Source organism: Bos taurus, chromosome 26 (genome assembly GCF_002263795.3).
Source record: "Bos taurus isolate L1 Dominette 01449 registration number 42190680 breed Hereford chromosome 26, ARS-UCD2.0, whole genome shotgun sequence".
Taxonomy (NCBI): domain Eukaryota; kingdom Metazoa; phylum Chordata; class Mammalia; order Artiodactyla; family Bovidae; genus Bos; species Bos taurus.
In genome coordinates, this window is record NC_037353.1 from 45,627,850 (window position 1) to 45,645,786 (window position 17,937).

The 17,937-nt window shown below is 47.6% G+C and overlaps 1 protein-coding gene across 1 annotated transcript in view; it reads right to left on the reverse strand.

Annotated features, from left to right (window-relative positions):
- Positions 1 to 17,937, reverse strand: part of ADAM12 (ADAM metallopeptidase domain 12) — a 390,084-nt gene that overhangs the window by 114,320 nt on the left and 257,827 nt on the right. Inside the window, 1 exon segment of the mRNA NM_001001156.1 lies at positions 9,761 to 9,837. Within this exon segment, the coding sequence (NP_001001156.1) occupies positions 9,761 to 9,837 (77 nt within the window).

Below are 17,937 nucleotides of genomic sequence, written 5' to 3' on the forward strand. Positions count from 1 at the left end.
CAGTCGTGTCCGACTCTTAGCGACCCCATGGACTGCAGCCTACCAGGCTCCTCCGTCCATGGGATTTTCCAGGCAAGAGTACTGGAGTGGGGTGCCATTGCCTTCTCCGTCACATATACATAGATCCGTAATATTTTGCAGAAAATTTAAGGAGATTCAAAACCATGGATGTGGTCCATGGACTCCAAGTTTAGGGAGTCAGTTCTCACATGTGATTTATATAGCCTGAACCCAAGGATTTGAGAAATAGCTTAGTCTTTAAGTAACAGCTGAAAAAGTCAGGTGCTCCATCAGTTTCTTTCAGATAACCTGAGCTTGTTCCCAAAGGAAAGAGATTGGAAAATGTCTCCCACGATTGCTCCTTTATTTGTTCAGCCATTCACTCATCCTGCATTTAGTAATGACCTACTTATAAGTGACCATTTAATCGTTCTTATATTTTAATGGAATGACTGTATTCTAATACTCAAATGGCATAAAAAGAGAGGGTATGAATTAGGCAAATATTTATTTTGAATACAACTGGTAAACCCCCCCACACACACCAATCAGTTCATTATTATTCAACTGGCTTACTCCCCGGGTCCTGTTTTGTGAAGTCTCAGAAGCAGAGGAAGGAACAGCACAGTCATGTTCAGGATGATCACAGGCTACCTGAAATGATGGCACTGGGATACACGGGGCACTTGGGAAACATTGGGGAGTGAAGCTGCGTGTTACCAACACTGGCGGCATAGCTGCTCAGAGACGGGGAAACTGGAGTAACTGAGGACATTTCGGCTTATTTCGAATCCCACAGGTCGACAGAAAGTCCTTGCACAGAGGTGTTCTCTTATACTCCCCCACCCCCTCCAACTAGTGTCTTCAGGAATCTCAAAGCAGACCATACAGACATGGCTCTGGTCATCAACTCTGGGGAGGCTTGCATTTTTTTTTTTCTTTCTTTGAAAAGTTCTTTATGAACTAAAACTTAGATTCCTAAGTTAAGAATGGGTAGTAGGAGATTTCTGTTTATTAAAGTTGATTTTGTAAAAGCCTCAATTAAGAAAAAGCTCTTTTAAAAAAGAGGCCAGGGCAAAGTGGAAAATGAATAATACACTTGGAGGGAAAAGAGAGATTGGCTAGAAAACTGACTTTCCAGCCCCCAAAAGAAAATGACACCAACATTTCATCTTGTATTGCAACATTTTCTATTTTGCATTGAATTTCAATAAGCTTAAAACTTACAGTAAAACATGTCACCAAGTTCTAATCATGAGAAGCATATGACTGAAGAAGTTTTTCTACTTAATGGAAAATTTCTAGAAATTGTTATTCAGTCATAAAATTGTTCTGGTATCTCCTTTTATCTTTTAAGTCATCCAAGGGCCAGATGTTGAGAAACTGGGGTGAAGTCTTTCCCTTTGCTGCAAACCATTGGCAGCCTAGAATACATCTTAATTAAATAATTGCTTTGGCCTGTCTTGTGTATAATTAATCACTTAGCTCTAGAGATTGCTGGAAACCACAGTGGACACAAAATTCAAGGATTCAGGGTTTCTGAGATTTAAAATTTGATGTTCTCACAGCCCTTTCTGGCCCCAGGCTAGATAAGCAGATGTGATTTAAGTTGTATGTCATAGGTAGTTCATTGTAAACTTGGAGTTGGAAGATTCTCAGCGTGAGGGATTTAAATCCAGCAGACTTCGAAAGTGAGGCTCTTTTCCCACTGGTAGAGGAGGGGGAAAGCTTCAAAGTCAATTCGCAGTGTCTGGGAGAGATGAAGAGTGTGGGTATCTTCTCCCTGGGGATATTAGGAGGCAGAGGGGAACACTAGACCAGCCCTTATGGGGAGGGTAAGGCCACCTTCTGGAGAAGGCAATGGCACCCCACTCCAGTACTCTTGCCTGGAAAATCCCATGGACAGAGGAGCCTGGTGGGTTTCAGTCCATGGAGTCGTGAAGAGTCGGACACGACTGAGTGACTTCACTTTCACTTCTCACTTTCATGCATTGGAGAAGGAAATGGCAACTCATTCCAGTGTTCTTGCCTGGAGAATCCCAGGGACGGGGGAGCCTGGTGGGCTGCCGTCTATGGGGTTGCACAGAGTCGGACATGACTGAAGCGACTTAGCTGCAGCAGCAGCAGCAGCAGCAGCAGCAGCAGCAAGGCCACCTTCCAGGGCAGTCAGAGGTGGTGAATGGAGGAGAGCAGAGGAGAGGGGGTGGTTGAGGGTGAGGACGGCCACCCCTCATGGCACCCTGCCTAGGATACACCTGGTCATTTTCCCCACTGTCAAGGCCACACAGGTAGCTGGAGATACAGGTGGGACCCAATCTTGACCCACGTATCTGAACCTTGAGGTGGTCAGCTCCCACACTCTCCTGCCTGCCTCCTGCTGGTGCTGTTTCAAGAGGGATGTGGAGACCAGAACAGGGCTGGCCTTGATGGAGGGCAGAGGTCAAAAGGCAAAGGGCCAGAGAAGTGGAGTTACTGCTCTGAAAACAGCCAGCCTTATTTTAAATGTTGGAATCCTACTGTTTTTCTTTCAGAGGAAACAAAGAGAAATCTATTAAAATTTTAAGTTGATTCTGTTAGCTTTCAAAGTGATAACCCAGGGGACCTGTACTTCCTCAAGATAAGTTTTGTTCTTCTTAAAATTCAGTTTTTAATCTCCAAAGCAATGGTGCATCAGGCAGTAACACAGCTTAATGGTGCTGTTCTTACTATGATTTTTCATACCACTCCCAGGCAAACAGGATAGGGCACATGGATTTTGACAACCTGTAATAAGACGATGATTCAAAAATATGAATTAATCTGGCTACTTCCATGTTTAGCTGCTAACTGAATTTTCTTGGAAAAAGACTTTTAGGCTCAACACTGTGTGGCCAGGACTTCCCAGCAGTCTCAGTGGTAAAGAATCCGCCTGCAGATGCAGGAGACACAAGGGACACAGGTTTGATCCCTAGGTCGGGAAGTCCTCTGGAGTAGGAAATGGAAAGCCATTCCAGTATTCTTGCCTGGGAAATCCCGTGGACAGAGAAGCCTGGTGGGCTACAGTGTATGGGGTAGCAAAGAGTCAGACATGACTAAGCACGCACTGGTGCACATACATAATGTGCTGTCAATCATGAGTTGGCATGAAATTCAATTTCAGTTCCTTTATGGGAGGAGCTCATGGGTAAAAATAATATCCCAGCCCATTTGTGTTTGAAACATAGGGATAGCAGCAGTGATACTAGTGAACCCATTAGTATCATCAGAGTTTTTAAAAACATTTTTTGGCTGTGCCACATGGCACGTGGGAATCTTCATTCCCCCACCAGGGATCGAACTGTGCCGCCTGCATGGGAAGTAGAGAGTCTTAACCACTGGACTCCCAGGGAAGTCCCTGGGCTTAATTTCAACAAATAATTTCCATGTGAAATACTCATGTGCAATCAAAACAAATACTCATTATCCCCTACTATGTGCAAAATGCCGGGCCGTCTCCCGTGGTACCCATAAAGACGTCTCACCTGTGGTTCCTGCTTCAAATGTAATTTATAACCAGGTTTGGGAGACATGACCAAAGAGGTAAAACAAGCTGTCATAAAAGATTTTAAGAATACCTCTTGCTGGCACATCGATAATAAAAATAGCAGCTATGATTGATGGCTACCCCGAGCCAGGCTCCTTTTAAAAATAACAGCTATATTGAGAACTAATTCACCAACCATTAAGCTTCCTCTTTAAAGCATGCAATCCCCTGGGTTTTAGTATATTCACTGAGTCGTACAAACAGCATCCCTGTCTACCCCTGAACACTCTCATCACCCTCGAAGCAAACCCTGTTCCATTAGCAGTCACTGCTCAGCTTCCCTGGCTCTTGAATTTTGCAAATGTGATAAGTTTCAGGATCTCAAGATGAGATTATTCTGGACTTAGGGTAGAACCTAAATTCAGTGATGTGTGTCCTCATAAGAGATGGAAAAATGAGAAGCACAGGGACCCAGGGATGAAGGTCACATGGACAGAGGCAGAGACGGCAGAGATGCGGCCACAAGCCTAGGAATGCTGAGGACGGCCAGGAGCCAGGCATGGACGGATTCTCCCGCAGAGCCTGCAGAAGGAGCTAACCCTGCCAGCACCTTGATTCAGACTTCTGGCTTCCGGCACCACGAGAGGAGACCCTGCTAGTGCTTTAAGCCCTCCAGTGTGTGGTCCTGTGTTAAAGCAGGCCTAGGAAAACAACATGGCCCACGGCTGGACCTGGCTCCCCAGCCTGCTCCCTGTCCTTGGCCACTCTGGATGGTCAGCCCCTCTCCTATGTCCCTGAGGGCTTGTGCCAGGGTGGGCACCACTGACTTCCAAGTGTAAAATGCCAGAGCAACTCAGAGCTGCCCACAGGCCGGCAGTCAGCCCAGCATGGTTGATAAACGGCCTGTGGGAAATGGGGGGCCTTGAAGGGAGCTCTGGGGGGACCTGGAGATGCGAGGCAGCTCGGGAACCAGGTGAGGGGTTGAAGGAGTAGGAGAGCAGGTGAAACAAAGGTCTGAGCATGCTCAGAATGCAGTGAATGAAAGAGAGACATATGTGGATGGACAGCAGGGCCCACAGAAGGAGGGTGGGCATGGGACCCGGACAGTGATCAGCCATGGGCAAGGCGCTGACCTTGGCTGTAGCCCGCAGGCTGCCCCTGTGGCCACATCACTTCCTGCGCTGCACACACTTCGTGCAGATGACGATGCCGACTCTTCTAGGCATCTCCAACCTCCAGCCCCCAGGACCTGGCTCCTGCTGGCCCCTCTTCCTCTGCCTTCCCCACCTCCGTCCGGGCCTCAATCAAATCCACAGGCTCCTTCTCTTGTAACCAGTGGTGACCCCCACCCTCTGTCCCGTAGGATGCCAGCTGCCTTAGGGCTACATCTCCCGGCAGAGGCTTCCACCGTCCGGGGCAGCCCTCGGGCAGAGGCTTCCAGGCTGACCCAAAACCTGTGAGGTCCACGCCCACCATCCCTTCCTGCATGGTTCCCTGGGCCCCTCTGCTGAGTTTCTTGTGTGGGTCTGTGTGACCTACTTCGTGGCCCTGACTTTGTTACATTAAAATGATGTCTGGCTGGGCAGGGATGGCATGTGAGGAGGTGATGGATAAACGCCTGTGGAAACACTGTTGAACAAGCATTGGAGTGAAAAAGAGGCTCTGATGTGTACAGCTTATGGAGCTGTGTGGTTTGGAGTGCAGAGGATGGCGGGACTTAGATGATCAAGCAGTGTTTTTGAAACACGACCTTCTGGAATGTGCAAGATGGTCGTGAAGGGAAGGGTGGAGGCAGGAAGTGTGGGTGGGAGGCAATTTAAAAACCTGGGTGGGAAGGCTGCTCAGGGGTGGTGGTGGGGAAATGGGGAAGGGGGGATACTGTAAGCGGGGGTTAGGGAACACAGACAGGGGCTGGGGCCCTGCGGGAGGTATTCAGAGACCCCCAGGCGCCACACTTAGGAGCCTGGGATGGGCTGGATCTGTAATGGAAAAGAGTTCAGGAGGGGAGCCCGTCTGGGGATGGAGGAGTTGGGATTTGGACCTTCCACGCTTTGAATGAGAGTGGGGCCTGGGAGAATTGGGACTTGACCTTGGGGTCCTGCAGGGTGGGGACCAGAGCAGCCTTGGAGATGGTGTGGATGGGCTCCGAGCCCAGCTGTGGCCCCCCACAGATGTTTACACAGGATGACGGAATGAGTGTCTCCATGGGAAGAAGGTGACTGGAGCAGAAGAGCCCTGGGCAGGGAGGGTGTGACTGCGGGGTGAAGGGAGGCCAGTGCAGCCCAGACGAATAGAAGCTACAGGAGCAGAAGGTCACAGAACAGAGGTCAAGGTCAAATTCACTTCACTTCCACTCTAATCTAATTTCTTTCTTAATATGATCTACTACGCTTTGAAGATTTTTTTTTTTTTTAAATAAACTTTGGACTGGCTAGAATTAAATTTCACTGCCCTCCTGATGGCCTGGGGACAGCACATTGATTCCACCAGCATTTACTGAGCATTTATAATGTGCCAGGTTCTAGGCAGTACCAGGTGGGCCCAGGGCCCTGCCTTTCTAGCAGATAGGACAGCACAGGCAAGGCCATCTCCACGTGCCTGACTTTTCAGCCCCTTAGACCACTGTGGCCTGGGTCATTTAGGTTGAGCTGTGAGACCTGGAGAACCCACATCCACCTGCATTGGCAAGCACTCAAGTCTGGCTTCGAGGTACCAGGGAGGCCAGCAACCCCACAGCATCTTCACCCCACAGCAACCCTTCACTCCTGGTCCTGCAGGAGGGCCGAGCCTCATTTCCCAGCTCTAGTCTTGCTCCCTCCATCTTGCTTTCTTCCTAAGATCCTTTGTTCACTTTCTCAACTGAGATTTCTGGTCGACTTCTTCAAAGGGATCAATTCAATTTAGTTGTTGTTCAGTCGCTCAGTCATGTCCGACTCTTTGCAACCCCATGGACTGCAGCACACCAGGCCTCCCTGTCCATCACCATCTCCTGGAGTTTACTCAAACTCATGTCCATCAAGTCGGTGATGCCATCCAACCATCTCATCCTCTGTCGTCCCCTTCTCCTCCTGCCTTCAATCTTCCCCAGCATCAGGGTCTTTTTAATGAGTCGGCTCTTCACATCAGGTGGCCAAAATATTGGAGCTTTAGCTTCAGTGTCAATCCTTCCAATGGATATTTAAGACTGATTTCCTTTAGCACTGACTGGTTTGATCTCCTTGCTGTCCAAGGGACTCTCAAGAGTCTTCTCCAGCACCACAGTTCAAAAGCATCAATTTTTTGGCACTCGGCCTTCTTTATGGTCCAACTCTCTCATCCATACATGACTCCTGGGAAAAGCATAGCTTTGACTATACAATAGGCTCTCAGCACATCTTAGATGTGGGAGGCAGCATGAGATAGTTTCAAAAATTCAATTAAACAAAAATACTCAGATGTGAGCTTATTTGCTAATTGAATAAGTGCACACATTGCTGTGTTCATTTAATGTTTTGTATGTATTTTAGGTATGTAATATAAAGTTTACTGCACTAAATTTTATATAATGAAATCGACTATAACACAAAATGCAGGAATACTTCTTGCCTCCCAACACTATTGAAAAATAGTCCATCAACTTATTTTTCAAAAGATAGAGTTGACTAGTGCTATGGTCCGTGGAATCAGAAATAACCATTATAATGAAAGTAATCATTTTGTGAGCGTGTGCATATCTATGCTCAGGTATTGTAAACCCCACTTAAAAATGCATCTGTCATTACAACAAATGCCTGGTTTACAGCTCTACCAGCCTCCTCATCTATCTTGTGAATGCTTTTCCTTACATCTGTTCAAGCAAAAAGGTGGTTCCTTAAGAAATGAAGCCTAATTTTAACCGTCCTGCCTACAGGGGATGGGAAGACTCTGAGCCCCCGAGACTCCTTGTACCAGATTTCTGAGCAGGAACTGAGAGGTGGGGAGCCAGAGAACAAGGAGACATGGCGAGAGACAGTTGCTTCCCTCCAGGATCTCACGCTCTCTCTGGCCAGGGTGGTGTCTGTGAATCAAATCAGGACACGGGGACACGGCTGTGTGGATGCTCCAGTGGGAGGGAGCCAGGGCTGGACATCTGTTCCATCACAAAACACAGCCGCTGAGCTTCTCTCGGGGGCGAGGGCAGCATCCTCTCCCCACCATTGGAACAGTTTGCTACTTGTGCCCAACAGTGCTGTGGAGCATCCGTTGGTCATGGGGATACTCCTGGGCTAGGGCCTCGGGAGCAGGGGATGAGGCACGCAGCAGCAAGTGCAAACAAGAGAGAGACCAGGAGAACCAGGAACACTGCGCTGAAACCGTGCTAAGGAGGGCAGGGCATCTTGGGGAGACATACGATACGGTACAAAACTAACTTACGGCCTGAACTTCCCGTTTGACTTGGAGTCCTTTCAAAGGAAGGATAAGCTCCATGGCTGAGCTCGTCGTTATGACCTATTTTCCACATTGGACTTCATTCCCTCCATTAAAGAGCTGTTTCCTCTTTAATCCCCCTGTCTACTGGGATCTCCAGGCCTTTCTCTCTCCTTATCTGTCCCCCTTTGAGACTCAAGTGAAGAAGGATGACTTGTTTGCTTCCTCCCTCTCTTCTCTCTTCCAGGACGGAGCTCTCCCTGCCTGCCCATCTTTTGATCAGCCCTTTTTGAAGCAAAGCAGGATGTTCCTTCTCTGCAGGACTGTAATCTGCTGGGCTCTAATTAATGCGTCCCTCAGGACTCTCGACTTTTCCTCCACATTCCTAGCTCTGAATGTATTCTGGGGTCACACCATATTTCACTTGATTTTTAATCCCTATTTTCTTTCTCAAACTCTCCCAGGCTGGTGCTACTCCAGTTGCTTTTGTATCCCCCCTTGCAATTGATTCTTCCGCCAGGGAGCAGTTGATCGAATACAGCTTTGTCTCCGGTCTGATTCTCCCCTCGCAAGATCACAGAGTTGACTGCATAACTCCGGAATTTCTCTGTTGACGCACGGTCTGCTGCTTTTGCAGCAACAGCACAAAGATCTGGGAAGCTGACATTCTTCGGAGCACCATCTCCACGCAGTGAGCTCTGTCAGGCTTCCCACCAGCCTTGGTGGTCGACCCCAGATGCCACAACACTTGTTCCCCTGACTTTCCCCGAAACTCCAGCCACAAGTATGTCACAGGATCCCTCTGCCAAACTGTGGTCTGTGCCAGGTACCCACAGGAGGGAACGATCTCCAGGTGCCGGAGACAGGAGGTGGGCCGCTGAGACTCAGCCCCTCTGGGGAAGCTGGTCAGAGAGGTGGACCCCTCTGTGTGGGGCCCTGACAGTTACCTGCACCTTTGGGGGGATGGGCCCGGGATGAAGGATGTGGAGTAGAGAGGCAGCAGCAAGGCCAAGCACAGCGGGTGGACCTGTCCTATTTAAATATTACTCAGAATGCTCTGTCTACCCAGTCCTTCATCTTCATGATTTAAACCTAGTTAGTTAATATCACCAGAGAAGGCAATGGCACCCCACTCCAGTACTCTTGCCTGGAAAATCCCATGGATGGAGGAGCCTGGTGGGCTGCAGTCCATGGGGTCGCTAAGAGTCAGACACGACTGAGCGCCTTCACTTTCACTTTTCACTTTCATGCATTGGAGAAGGAAATGGCAACCCACTCCAGTGTTCTTGCCTGGAGAATCCCAGGGATGGGGGAGCCTGGTGGGTTGCCGTCTATGGGGTCCCACAGAGTTGGACATGACTGAAGCGACTTAGCAGCAGCAGCAGCAGCTAATATCACTGGTTTGGCCACACCTGTCCTTGGCTCACCTGCATCTGTGCTCAGTCAGTTGCTTGCTTTGTCTCCTAGTGAGAAGAGGCCCTTTTCATTTTTATGAAGCAAGCAGTTGAAATCCAGATACCTAAGTCCTTTTTTTTTTAACACCAGAAATTGTTTAGCATGGAGCCACATGGACAAAAGATAGTCTCCAAATCCTTAGATGCTGGAAAGCAGCCAATGTACAGGCCTGAGGATGACCTTGAAAGAGGGGCAGCCAAGGAAGGCACACTGCAGTGGGGGGGTTGCAGTGGGGACAGACGGGGTGGTCCTGAGGAGGTGGGGGGCATGGGGCTTTCAAGTTTTCACAAGAGGACTCCTGGGTCCTGTGGAGGCGAGGCCCACCCACTGCTGTATTCCTTTAGAGCGACTGGAGAAGGGGGGTGGTCCGTGGTAGCTGTGCTTAAGAGCAGAGTTGTCACCATCAAGGTCACTTACCTGAGACCAGAACAAGTGCTGAGACTGACCGCCGATCCGAAAGAGCCTTGCACACGTCCATGATAATAACAGTGACCCTGAAAAGACGAGACAGCCACTCAGTCACGATGCCGTCCTGCCCACTCACAATAAAACCACCGTCTCCAACCACCTTGCTTTCAGCAATGGAATTCCCTTTGGCATAAGATATTGAACCAGCGGTCTTAATGTTTCATGCCAGCCCCTCGTGACCCAGCCAGGATCCATGGCAGGAATATCTGATTTGCTTAAGAGATTATCAGGAGGGTCTTTAATCGCATCCCGGCTTCATTTTCATCTCTCTGAAACCCTTCAGGAAAGCCCTGATGCAGAAGGTTTGACACAGTCCAGCAGCTGAACAAATCACACGGCCATTGCCATTTCCCACTCGTGTAAATTGTCTTTTGTAATGAGACGAGGAACCGTATGGGGTATTTAAGCACACTGTGAAATGCAATAAAGTGAGGCCTAAATCTATGACTTAGGAAAACAGAAAAGGAGATGGGAGGAAGGCGGGGTGAGGAGACAGAGAGGGTTCCTGGATGAATTGCCCAACTGAGAGCAGAGAGGCTCTCCTAGCAGGAGAGAAAAATAAGAAGGTCTTCTGAGGCAAAAATCCCTGGGTGACGTGCCTGCAAGATTCAATTTCTTTAATCATGTCACTTGCCAAAAGAAATCACAGCATGGACACCTCCTCAGTGAAGACAGATACCTGTCCGGAATCAAGGTTAATTTTATCGTTGAACAAAGGTTTCGTTGCAGCCCCAATTAAGTGGCTGGCTGGCTAAGTGCACTCAGCGCTCCTCATTGAAGGCATCCAAAGTCCACCGGTGTGTGGTCCGCAGCAGTGGGCTGCGTCTTCCAAGGGGCAGGGGAAGTGGGCGCTGGAGTTTCAGCCTCAGCACACAGCTCCTTCGGTCAGGGACTCACTTTTCCAGGGCAGGGCTGGGTGTCCTGTTGTCCTGCCTGATAGAGACAACGTTCCAAAGACCACCTTGACTGTGCTAAGCAAGGGGACTGGAGGAGACTGGGTGGCCAGGGAAATCTGATGATACCGTGAGAAAGGGGCCACGATGATCTCTTTGTCAATGAACCGAGGACAAACTTTTGGGATCATCTGAAAGGCAGGAGATGGGAGTGCTGCAGGGCACTTGTTCTTTGGACTTTCTCTTGTGGATTCTGGAAGTCCTTTACATATTCAGGATACTGACACTTTGCCTGTTACTCTGTAAGAAACGTCTTTTTACCTGATTCACGGTATCTTTTGTTGTACAGACTTTCCAGTTCTCCTAAAGTCAAATTGATACACCTTGGGTATTACTTTAGATGGCTTTCTTCAAGGTTATTCAGATGTCCTCTCTTGTTTTCTTCTGTTTCTATAGTCTGAGGATTAGCTCTTTAAATTGGAATTTTTTCTTGTGTAGGTGTGACATTGCAATCTAACTTGCCCCATGAACCAAGAGCCAGCTGTCCTTCACCACCATGTTCCTCTTCTTAGTCCCCTTGTCGTGTATTGAATAACCACACACGTATCTGGCTCCGCCTCTGTTCTCTGGGCTAGACCACTGAGGCAGACCTCTCTCAGTCCATTCCTGAGCCGTCACCACACTGTTTTCATTCCTATTTTTCTATAGGAACATTTTGATATCAGAGCAAGTTCTCTCTTTGGATTGTGATTCCTTTCACGTACCATAAAATCACCCTTTTAAAAGCATGCTATTTCGGGCATTACGGCCTTCATAATGTTGTGCCAGCATCACATCTAATTCCAAAACATTTTCATCATCCACAGAAACCTCGCACCCATTAGCAGGCACTTCCACTACGCCCCACCCCCAGCAACCACTAAACTACTTCCTGTCTCTACGAATCTGCCTCTTCTGTTCATTTCATTAAGTGGAATTGTACATAATGTGGCCTTTTGTGTTTGACTTCCTTCACTTAGCATAATGTTATCAAGGTCCATTCACATTGTAGCATTGAAATGAGTATTGGTACTTCATTCCTTTTCATTGCTGAATAAAATGACATTGTGTACTTAGTCGTGTCTGACTCTTTGTGACCCCATGGACTGTAGCCTGCCAGGCTTCTCTGTCCATGGGATTTCCCAGGCAAGAATACTAGGGTGGGTTGACATTTCCTCCTCCAGGTAATCTTCCTGACCCAGGGATTGAACTCAAGTCTCCAGCATTGGTAGGCAGATTTTTTTTTTTTTCCATTGAGCCACCAGGGAAGCCCAAAATGATGTTGTAGGGATATACCAAATTTTGTTTTCCCATTCAACACTTGATGGGAATTTGGGCTGTTTCCACTTTCTAGCTGTTTTGAATAGTGCTGCCATGAACATGTGCCTACAAGTTTTAGTGTGGACATGCTTTTTGGTTCTCTTGGGTATATACTGTGGTAGGTATATGGTTACAAATGGGTAGGTGGGATTGCTAGATTTTATGGTGACTCTGTCAACATTGTGAAGCACTGCTGAACTTTTTTTCCAAGCAGCTGAACCATTTTGCATTCTCGGAGTGCGGGAGGAATGTGCAAACTTCGCATCCTTGGAGTGTGGGAGGAATGTGCAAACTTCGCATCCTTGCCCACACATGCTATTGTCTACGCTGTTGATTACGTCCGTCCTAGTGTATTGAAGTAGTATCTCTCTGTGGTTTTGATTTTCATAATGACTTAAAATGTTGAACATCCTTTTTTGGCTGTGCTGCACGGCATGTGGGATCCTGGTTTCCCAACCAGGGATAGAACCCGCACCCCCTGTACTGGGAGCTCAGAGTCCTAACACCTGGACTGCCAGGGAGGTCCCCGAACATCCTTTCATATGCTTATTGGCCACTGGTCTATCTTCTCTGGAGAAATGTCTACTCAAATCCTTTCCCTGCTTTTTAACTGGGTTTCTGTCTTTTCATTGTTGAGCTGAAAGAGTTCTTTATGTAACCTGGATACTAGACCTTATGTGATTTGAAAATACTTTCTCCCACTTTGTGTGTTGTTCTCTCACTTTCTTGATGTATTTTGAAGCACAAAAGCGGATCACTTTGATGAGGTCCAAACTCTCTATTTTTTAATTTATTTGTTCATACTTTAGGTCCCATATCTGATAGACCCTTATCCAACCTAAGGTGATGAAGACTTATTTTTAAGAGTTCTGCAGGTTTAGCTCTTGCATTTAGATATTTGATTCACTTTGAATTAATTTTCATAAATGCTTAAAGTAGGGGTCCATTTTCATTCTTCTGCATGTGGATATCCAGATGCCCTGAACCATTTTTTAGAAATCTATTACTTCCCTAATTTGTCTCAGCAACCTTGCTGAGAGTGAGTTTTCTTTTGAACCTATTTTTCTTCAAAAGTTTCTACACTATTATAGGCTATTTTCTCTCTCAGGTGAATTTTAGAATCAAATTTTAAGCTCTGCAATAATCCTTTGAGTTTTCAGCTTGACTACTTAGAATGTATGGGTCGGTTAGTCAGGATTTGTAGTTTTCAAATAATGAGCTTTTCTATTCACATACATGGTATTTCTCTTCATACAATAAAGCCATTTTTTGCACCCTTTGGTCTAGTTTTAGAATTTTTTTGGATGGCTTTGGAAAGTTTTCATTAGGTTTATGTCTAGGTATTGTATAGATTTGTTGATATCTCAAATAGGATCTTTTTTTCTATTTCATCTTATGCATGGTTATTTTTAGTGTAAAGGAAAGCTTTTTTATTTTTTAAAGTTGATCTTGTAGCAAACATTGCTGTTGGGCCATCTTATCAGCTTAATAGTTTGTGGCATGTCTTGGATTTTTATATTGTCGGTTAAACCTACCACAAACAATGAAAGCTTTGGGGGGCTCCTTTTGGACCCCCATACACTGTAGAGGAGTGGGGTGCCCAGTGTCCAGGGACAGAGGTGGGATGGGGAACCACCCAGAGAGGGGAGCATAGGTACAAAGATGGGTGATGGGGGAGAAGGACAGTTGAGGGAGGGAGGGCTAGAGGATTGGCTTGGCTAGAGGATTCAGGCACAGACATAGGCTCACTGCCCTTCTCCGCCCCCCCTGGCAAGAACATCCTTTTCAAACAGCACATGGCTCGGGAAGGGGTGCGTGAAGGGCAGTGATGGGGCACCCTGCATCCAGCCAGGCCACAGGCATCCAGGCAGCCCATGGGGGACCCTTGCTACCAGTCTGCCTCTTCAGTTTCCATGGCAAGTAACTTTTAAAAGGCTCCATGGACTGCCCCTCCCTCACCCAGGTAACTCTAGCTTTGGGTAGAGTTTGGAGTTATAACAATTCTAGAAACATGGGGAGATTGTGCAACTGGAATGCAGTGCCCCAGGGCATCAGGGGGGTGTGGTCCCCTCTGCACAGGGTTGGAGTGGGGTTCAGTCCTGGGCACCCAGCAGGCATGTAGGAGCTGAGATGACTCAGAAGGTGAAGTGACCCAGCTGGTGTTCTGTTTAGGCTGCCTGGGGAACCAGCATCACTCAGCTTTCACCTACTTTTTTTGAGAGTCCTGTGCCTGAAATCATTTGCTCCCTTTTAGAGAACTGTGAAATACTGCTATCAGAAATCAAGTATTGGTTAAAAAATTAAAACCCAATTGGTGACAATAGTCTATAATGACTGGCCTTTGAAATTTCAAACTCATTTATTCTCAGTCTCAATTTACTTTTTAATAGATTACTTATCAAATGTACTTTCAAATTAAATACTCACAAATATAAGCTCATTAAAGCATGAGCTGAGAACAAATTAGTATAAAATTAATTTTCAGTTCAACAACGAGGATGAAGCATTGCTTATCAAAGAGGAGGGAGCACATCCCAGCTCTTGTACACTGGCCCTTAAACAACTCCAGCTCTTACTCAGTGCCAGAGTTAACACCTCATTTCTAGCTCTAACACGGCTTTCTGTTCACCTTCAGACAGTTGACTAGCAAGTCCATCTCTCACTCTTGACTTTTACTAGAACTCCAAATTCCAGATCCTCCATGACAATTACAATCTCATGAATTTCTTTTTTTAAAAACATGATTAACTAAATGTGATTGCATATTTATAAGGTAGTAAGTCATCATACAGGGCTTCCCTGGTGGCACAGTGGTAAAGAAGCTGCCTGTCAATGTAGGAGACCTGGCTTCGACCCCTGGGTCGGGAAGATTCCCCTGGAGAAGGAAACAGTCTCTTCAGTATCCTTGCCTGGGAAATCCCATGGACAGAGGAGCCTGGTGGGCTATGGTTCATGGGTTCACAAAGAGTCAGACATGGCTTAGCAACTAAACAACAAGTCATCATACAGACAAATTGACAAACCAGAGACAGACTCATCACACTAGGTGACACGAAATTGGTTGGGGAATTTGGCTCTGGGGAGTGGAGGTTTGGGGGGCTTTATGCCCTTTGGCATGGACAGGGAGGCCTGGCGTGCTGCGGTTCACGGGGTCGCAAAGGGTCGGACACGACTGAGCGACTGAACTGAACTGATGCCCTTTGGCGGTTGCCCAGGTGGAGGGAAAAGTGCAGGCAGCATCACCTGGGGGCCAGCAGTGTCCACTCAGCAAGGTCTCCAGGGGAGTGTGTGTCCCCATATCTGAGAGCCAGGCTGCCTCCCTTGGACTGATGCCAAGAGGCAGGAACCAGCCAGGCTGCGTAGATTTGCAAACACATGGCCTGTTGGACCCAGATGTAGACACATGTGAGGGACACAGGCATCTGTCATGTCTTGTAGGTGCCCCCAGGCCTGCTGGTTCAGTCGATCACAACAATTACCCCTGAAAACCTGCCATTCAGTTGCCTCCAGAGAGTCAAGCTGTGTGTCTCTTTCTATCACACTCGTGTCTCTAAACAACAAGACATCATCCTGTTTGCATAGTCGTCTTGGCCCAGTTCTGCTGATCCAATACATTCTCTTTCTACCAACAAAACATAACACAGAAAATAGTCCCAAACATGCACAACCACAAAATTACATCTTTTCCTCTACAAAACCTCTAACCATGTATTTTATATACTTATTACTTAACCTAATGCATTTCCCCCTCCTCCAGTAAAATAAATTCTCCTTCTGTTTAATACTATCAATCAAATATAATAGCAGGGAGGAGGAATATGGAATAAGAAACCCTGAGCTTGAAAATAGTAGCCCTCAACTCCATGTAGTATGGGAAGTAAAATAAAAATTCTGTTACCCAACTCTCAGCGGACTAGAAAGAAAGGAATGTTATCTGCTAAATTGCTAACAAAAGTGGGCTGACGTTGGGATTAAAAAGGTCCTGTGAGCAAACAAATTCCATGAAGGAGTGAGCTGAGCGAAAATGATTCGCAACGTTCTTTTCCTTGGGAACTGGGTGGGGCCTCCCCCGCCACATGCAATGTGACCAACTGTCTCGATTTAGTGTTTGGATCACACTGTGTTCCACCTGGGAGGGAACTTCCAGCTCTTAAAGGTCGACCTTCCTTGAACAGATGCAGAAACCGAGGCCCTGACCGGTTAAATAACTGTCTCATGTCACAGAGCTGGTTCATGGCAGAAGAGGAAAGAAAAACCAAGCCTCTCAACCCCAGGCCAGACAGCTTCCCTCCACGTCTTGCTGCTATGAACATGTGCCCTCATGAAGAAAACTGATCCCCCAAAATCCACACCTGGATGGAATGCTTTCTCAAGCACAGCTGGGCCTCATCCCCACATCACTCAGGGAATCTGAGGAAAGTCAAGTCATTTCCAAACGCAGAAAGATCTGCAGATGGGAGGGCCGTGACAGTGAGTGAGTGTGTGCTCACATGGGCATGTCTGTGTGTGCACAGGTTGCTCCACTGTGGTCCAGTCTTCCCTCACTTGTACAGACCTTCAGGCCTCCACAAACCAAGTGTTTGCTTGAGACTAAAACAAGGTGAGAGTGCATTCGAGCAAAGAAAAAGTGACCTTGCAGCTCTGTGTGTTTCTGAAGTGGAGATATTATGCTTTCCCCTGGAAGCTTCCCTTGGAGATTCCCAGGTGGTGCTACTGGTACAGAACCCGCCTGCCGATGCAGGAGACATAAGCCATGCAGGTTTGATCCCTGGGTGGGGAACTCCCTGGAGGAGGGCATGGCAATTTGCTCCAGTGTTCTTGCCTGGAGAATCCCTTGTGGGCTACAGTCCATGGTGTCCCAAAGAGTCGGACACGACTGAAGTGACTTGCCATGCACGCTTTCCCCTGAGAGTGTATTGGACAGATTGTTGAGAAGTCAGCACACCCATGCTCTCTGGCCCATGTCTGCCCCATCTTTAACCATCTCTGCCCTCAGATATAATAATCGCTGCTCCCAGCTCTAAATCATCTCTGCCCCCAACTCTAGCAAGTACCATGTCCATTTAAAAGACTAGGAAGGACCAACCTCAGGGCCATCACACTACTGTTTGGTGCTGGAACTCAGCACTAGAGGATGCAGCTTACAAAACTGTGCTCACAGTCTTTGAGACCACCCTGCAGACTCAGCCTGGAAACAGTGTCTGCAATAGTGAGAACGCTGAATCGACCCAGAGCTGGAGTCTTATGGTCTGAGACGCCGCCTCCATTTCTAATTTGTGAAATGGGATTGAGGCTTGCTGCCCAGGGTCTTAGGGATCAAATAAATCTGTGAAATGTGTGTCACTGTCACCGATCTGGGATATGACAACATGTACTTAAACCCATTATGCTTTAAGCACTGGGTTCTGCCTGTCTAGTTCCCTCTGTGCTGGGCCCCAGGGGCTCAGCGTCATTTTGCTGAATGAATAAATGAACATGTGCAGGAGAAGCTGACCCCTGAGAAAGCAGAGGGTGTGATTTTCTCACACTCCTGCACTAGCTCCTAACTCCCAGCTCCCAACCTTCTTGGCAGTCGTGCAGAACTTTGTGTGGATGGATGAACAGGAGTCAGAGGGGCGTGGCAGGAGGTGGTGTGGAGGAGCTGAGGCCAGTGGCCCCTCATGCAGACACACACCTGCAGAGCCCAGCTCCGGACATAGCTCACGGACCCCTTTCTTGCCCACAGCTCCCTTTCTCCTTCCATCATCCTGATACCTGAAGGACCTCAGAAGAATAGATGGTCCAGGGGGGTTAAGAGAGGCTGTGAATCCATCATCAAAGCGGAGCAGTGGCTACCATGGGCTCGCTCCTCTAGAAGCCTGTGTGTCTGGTTCA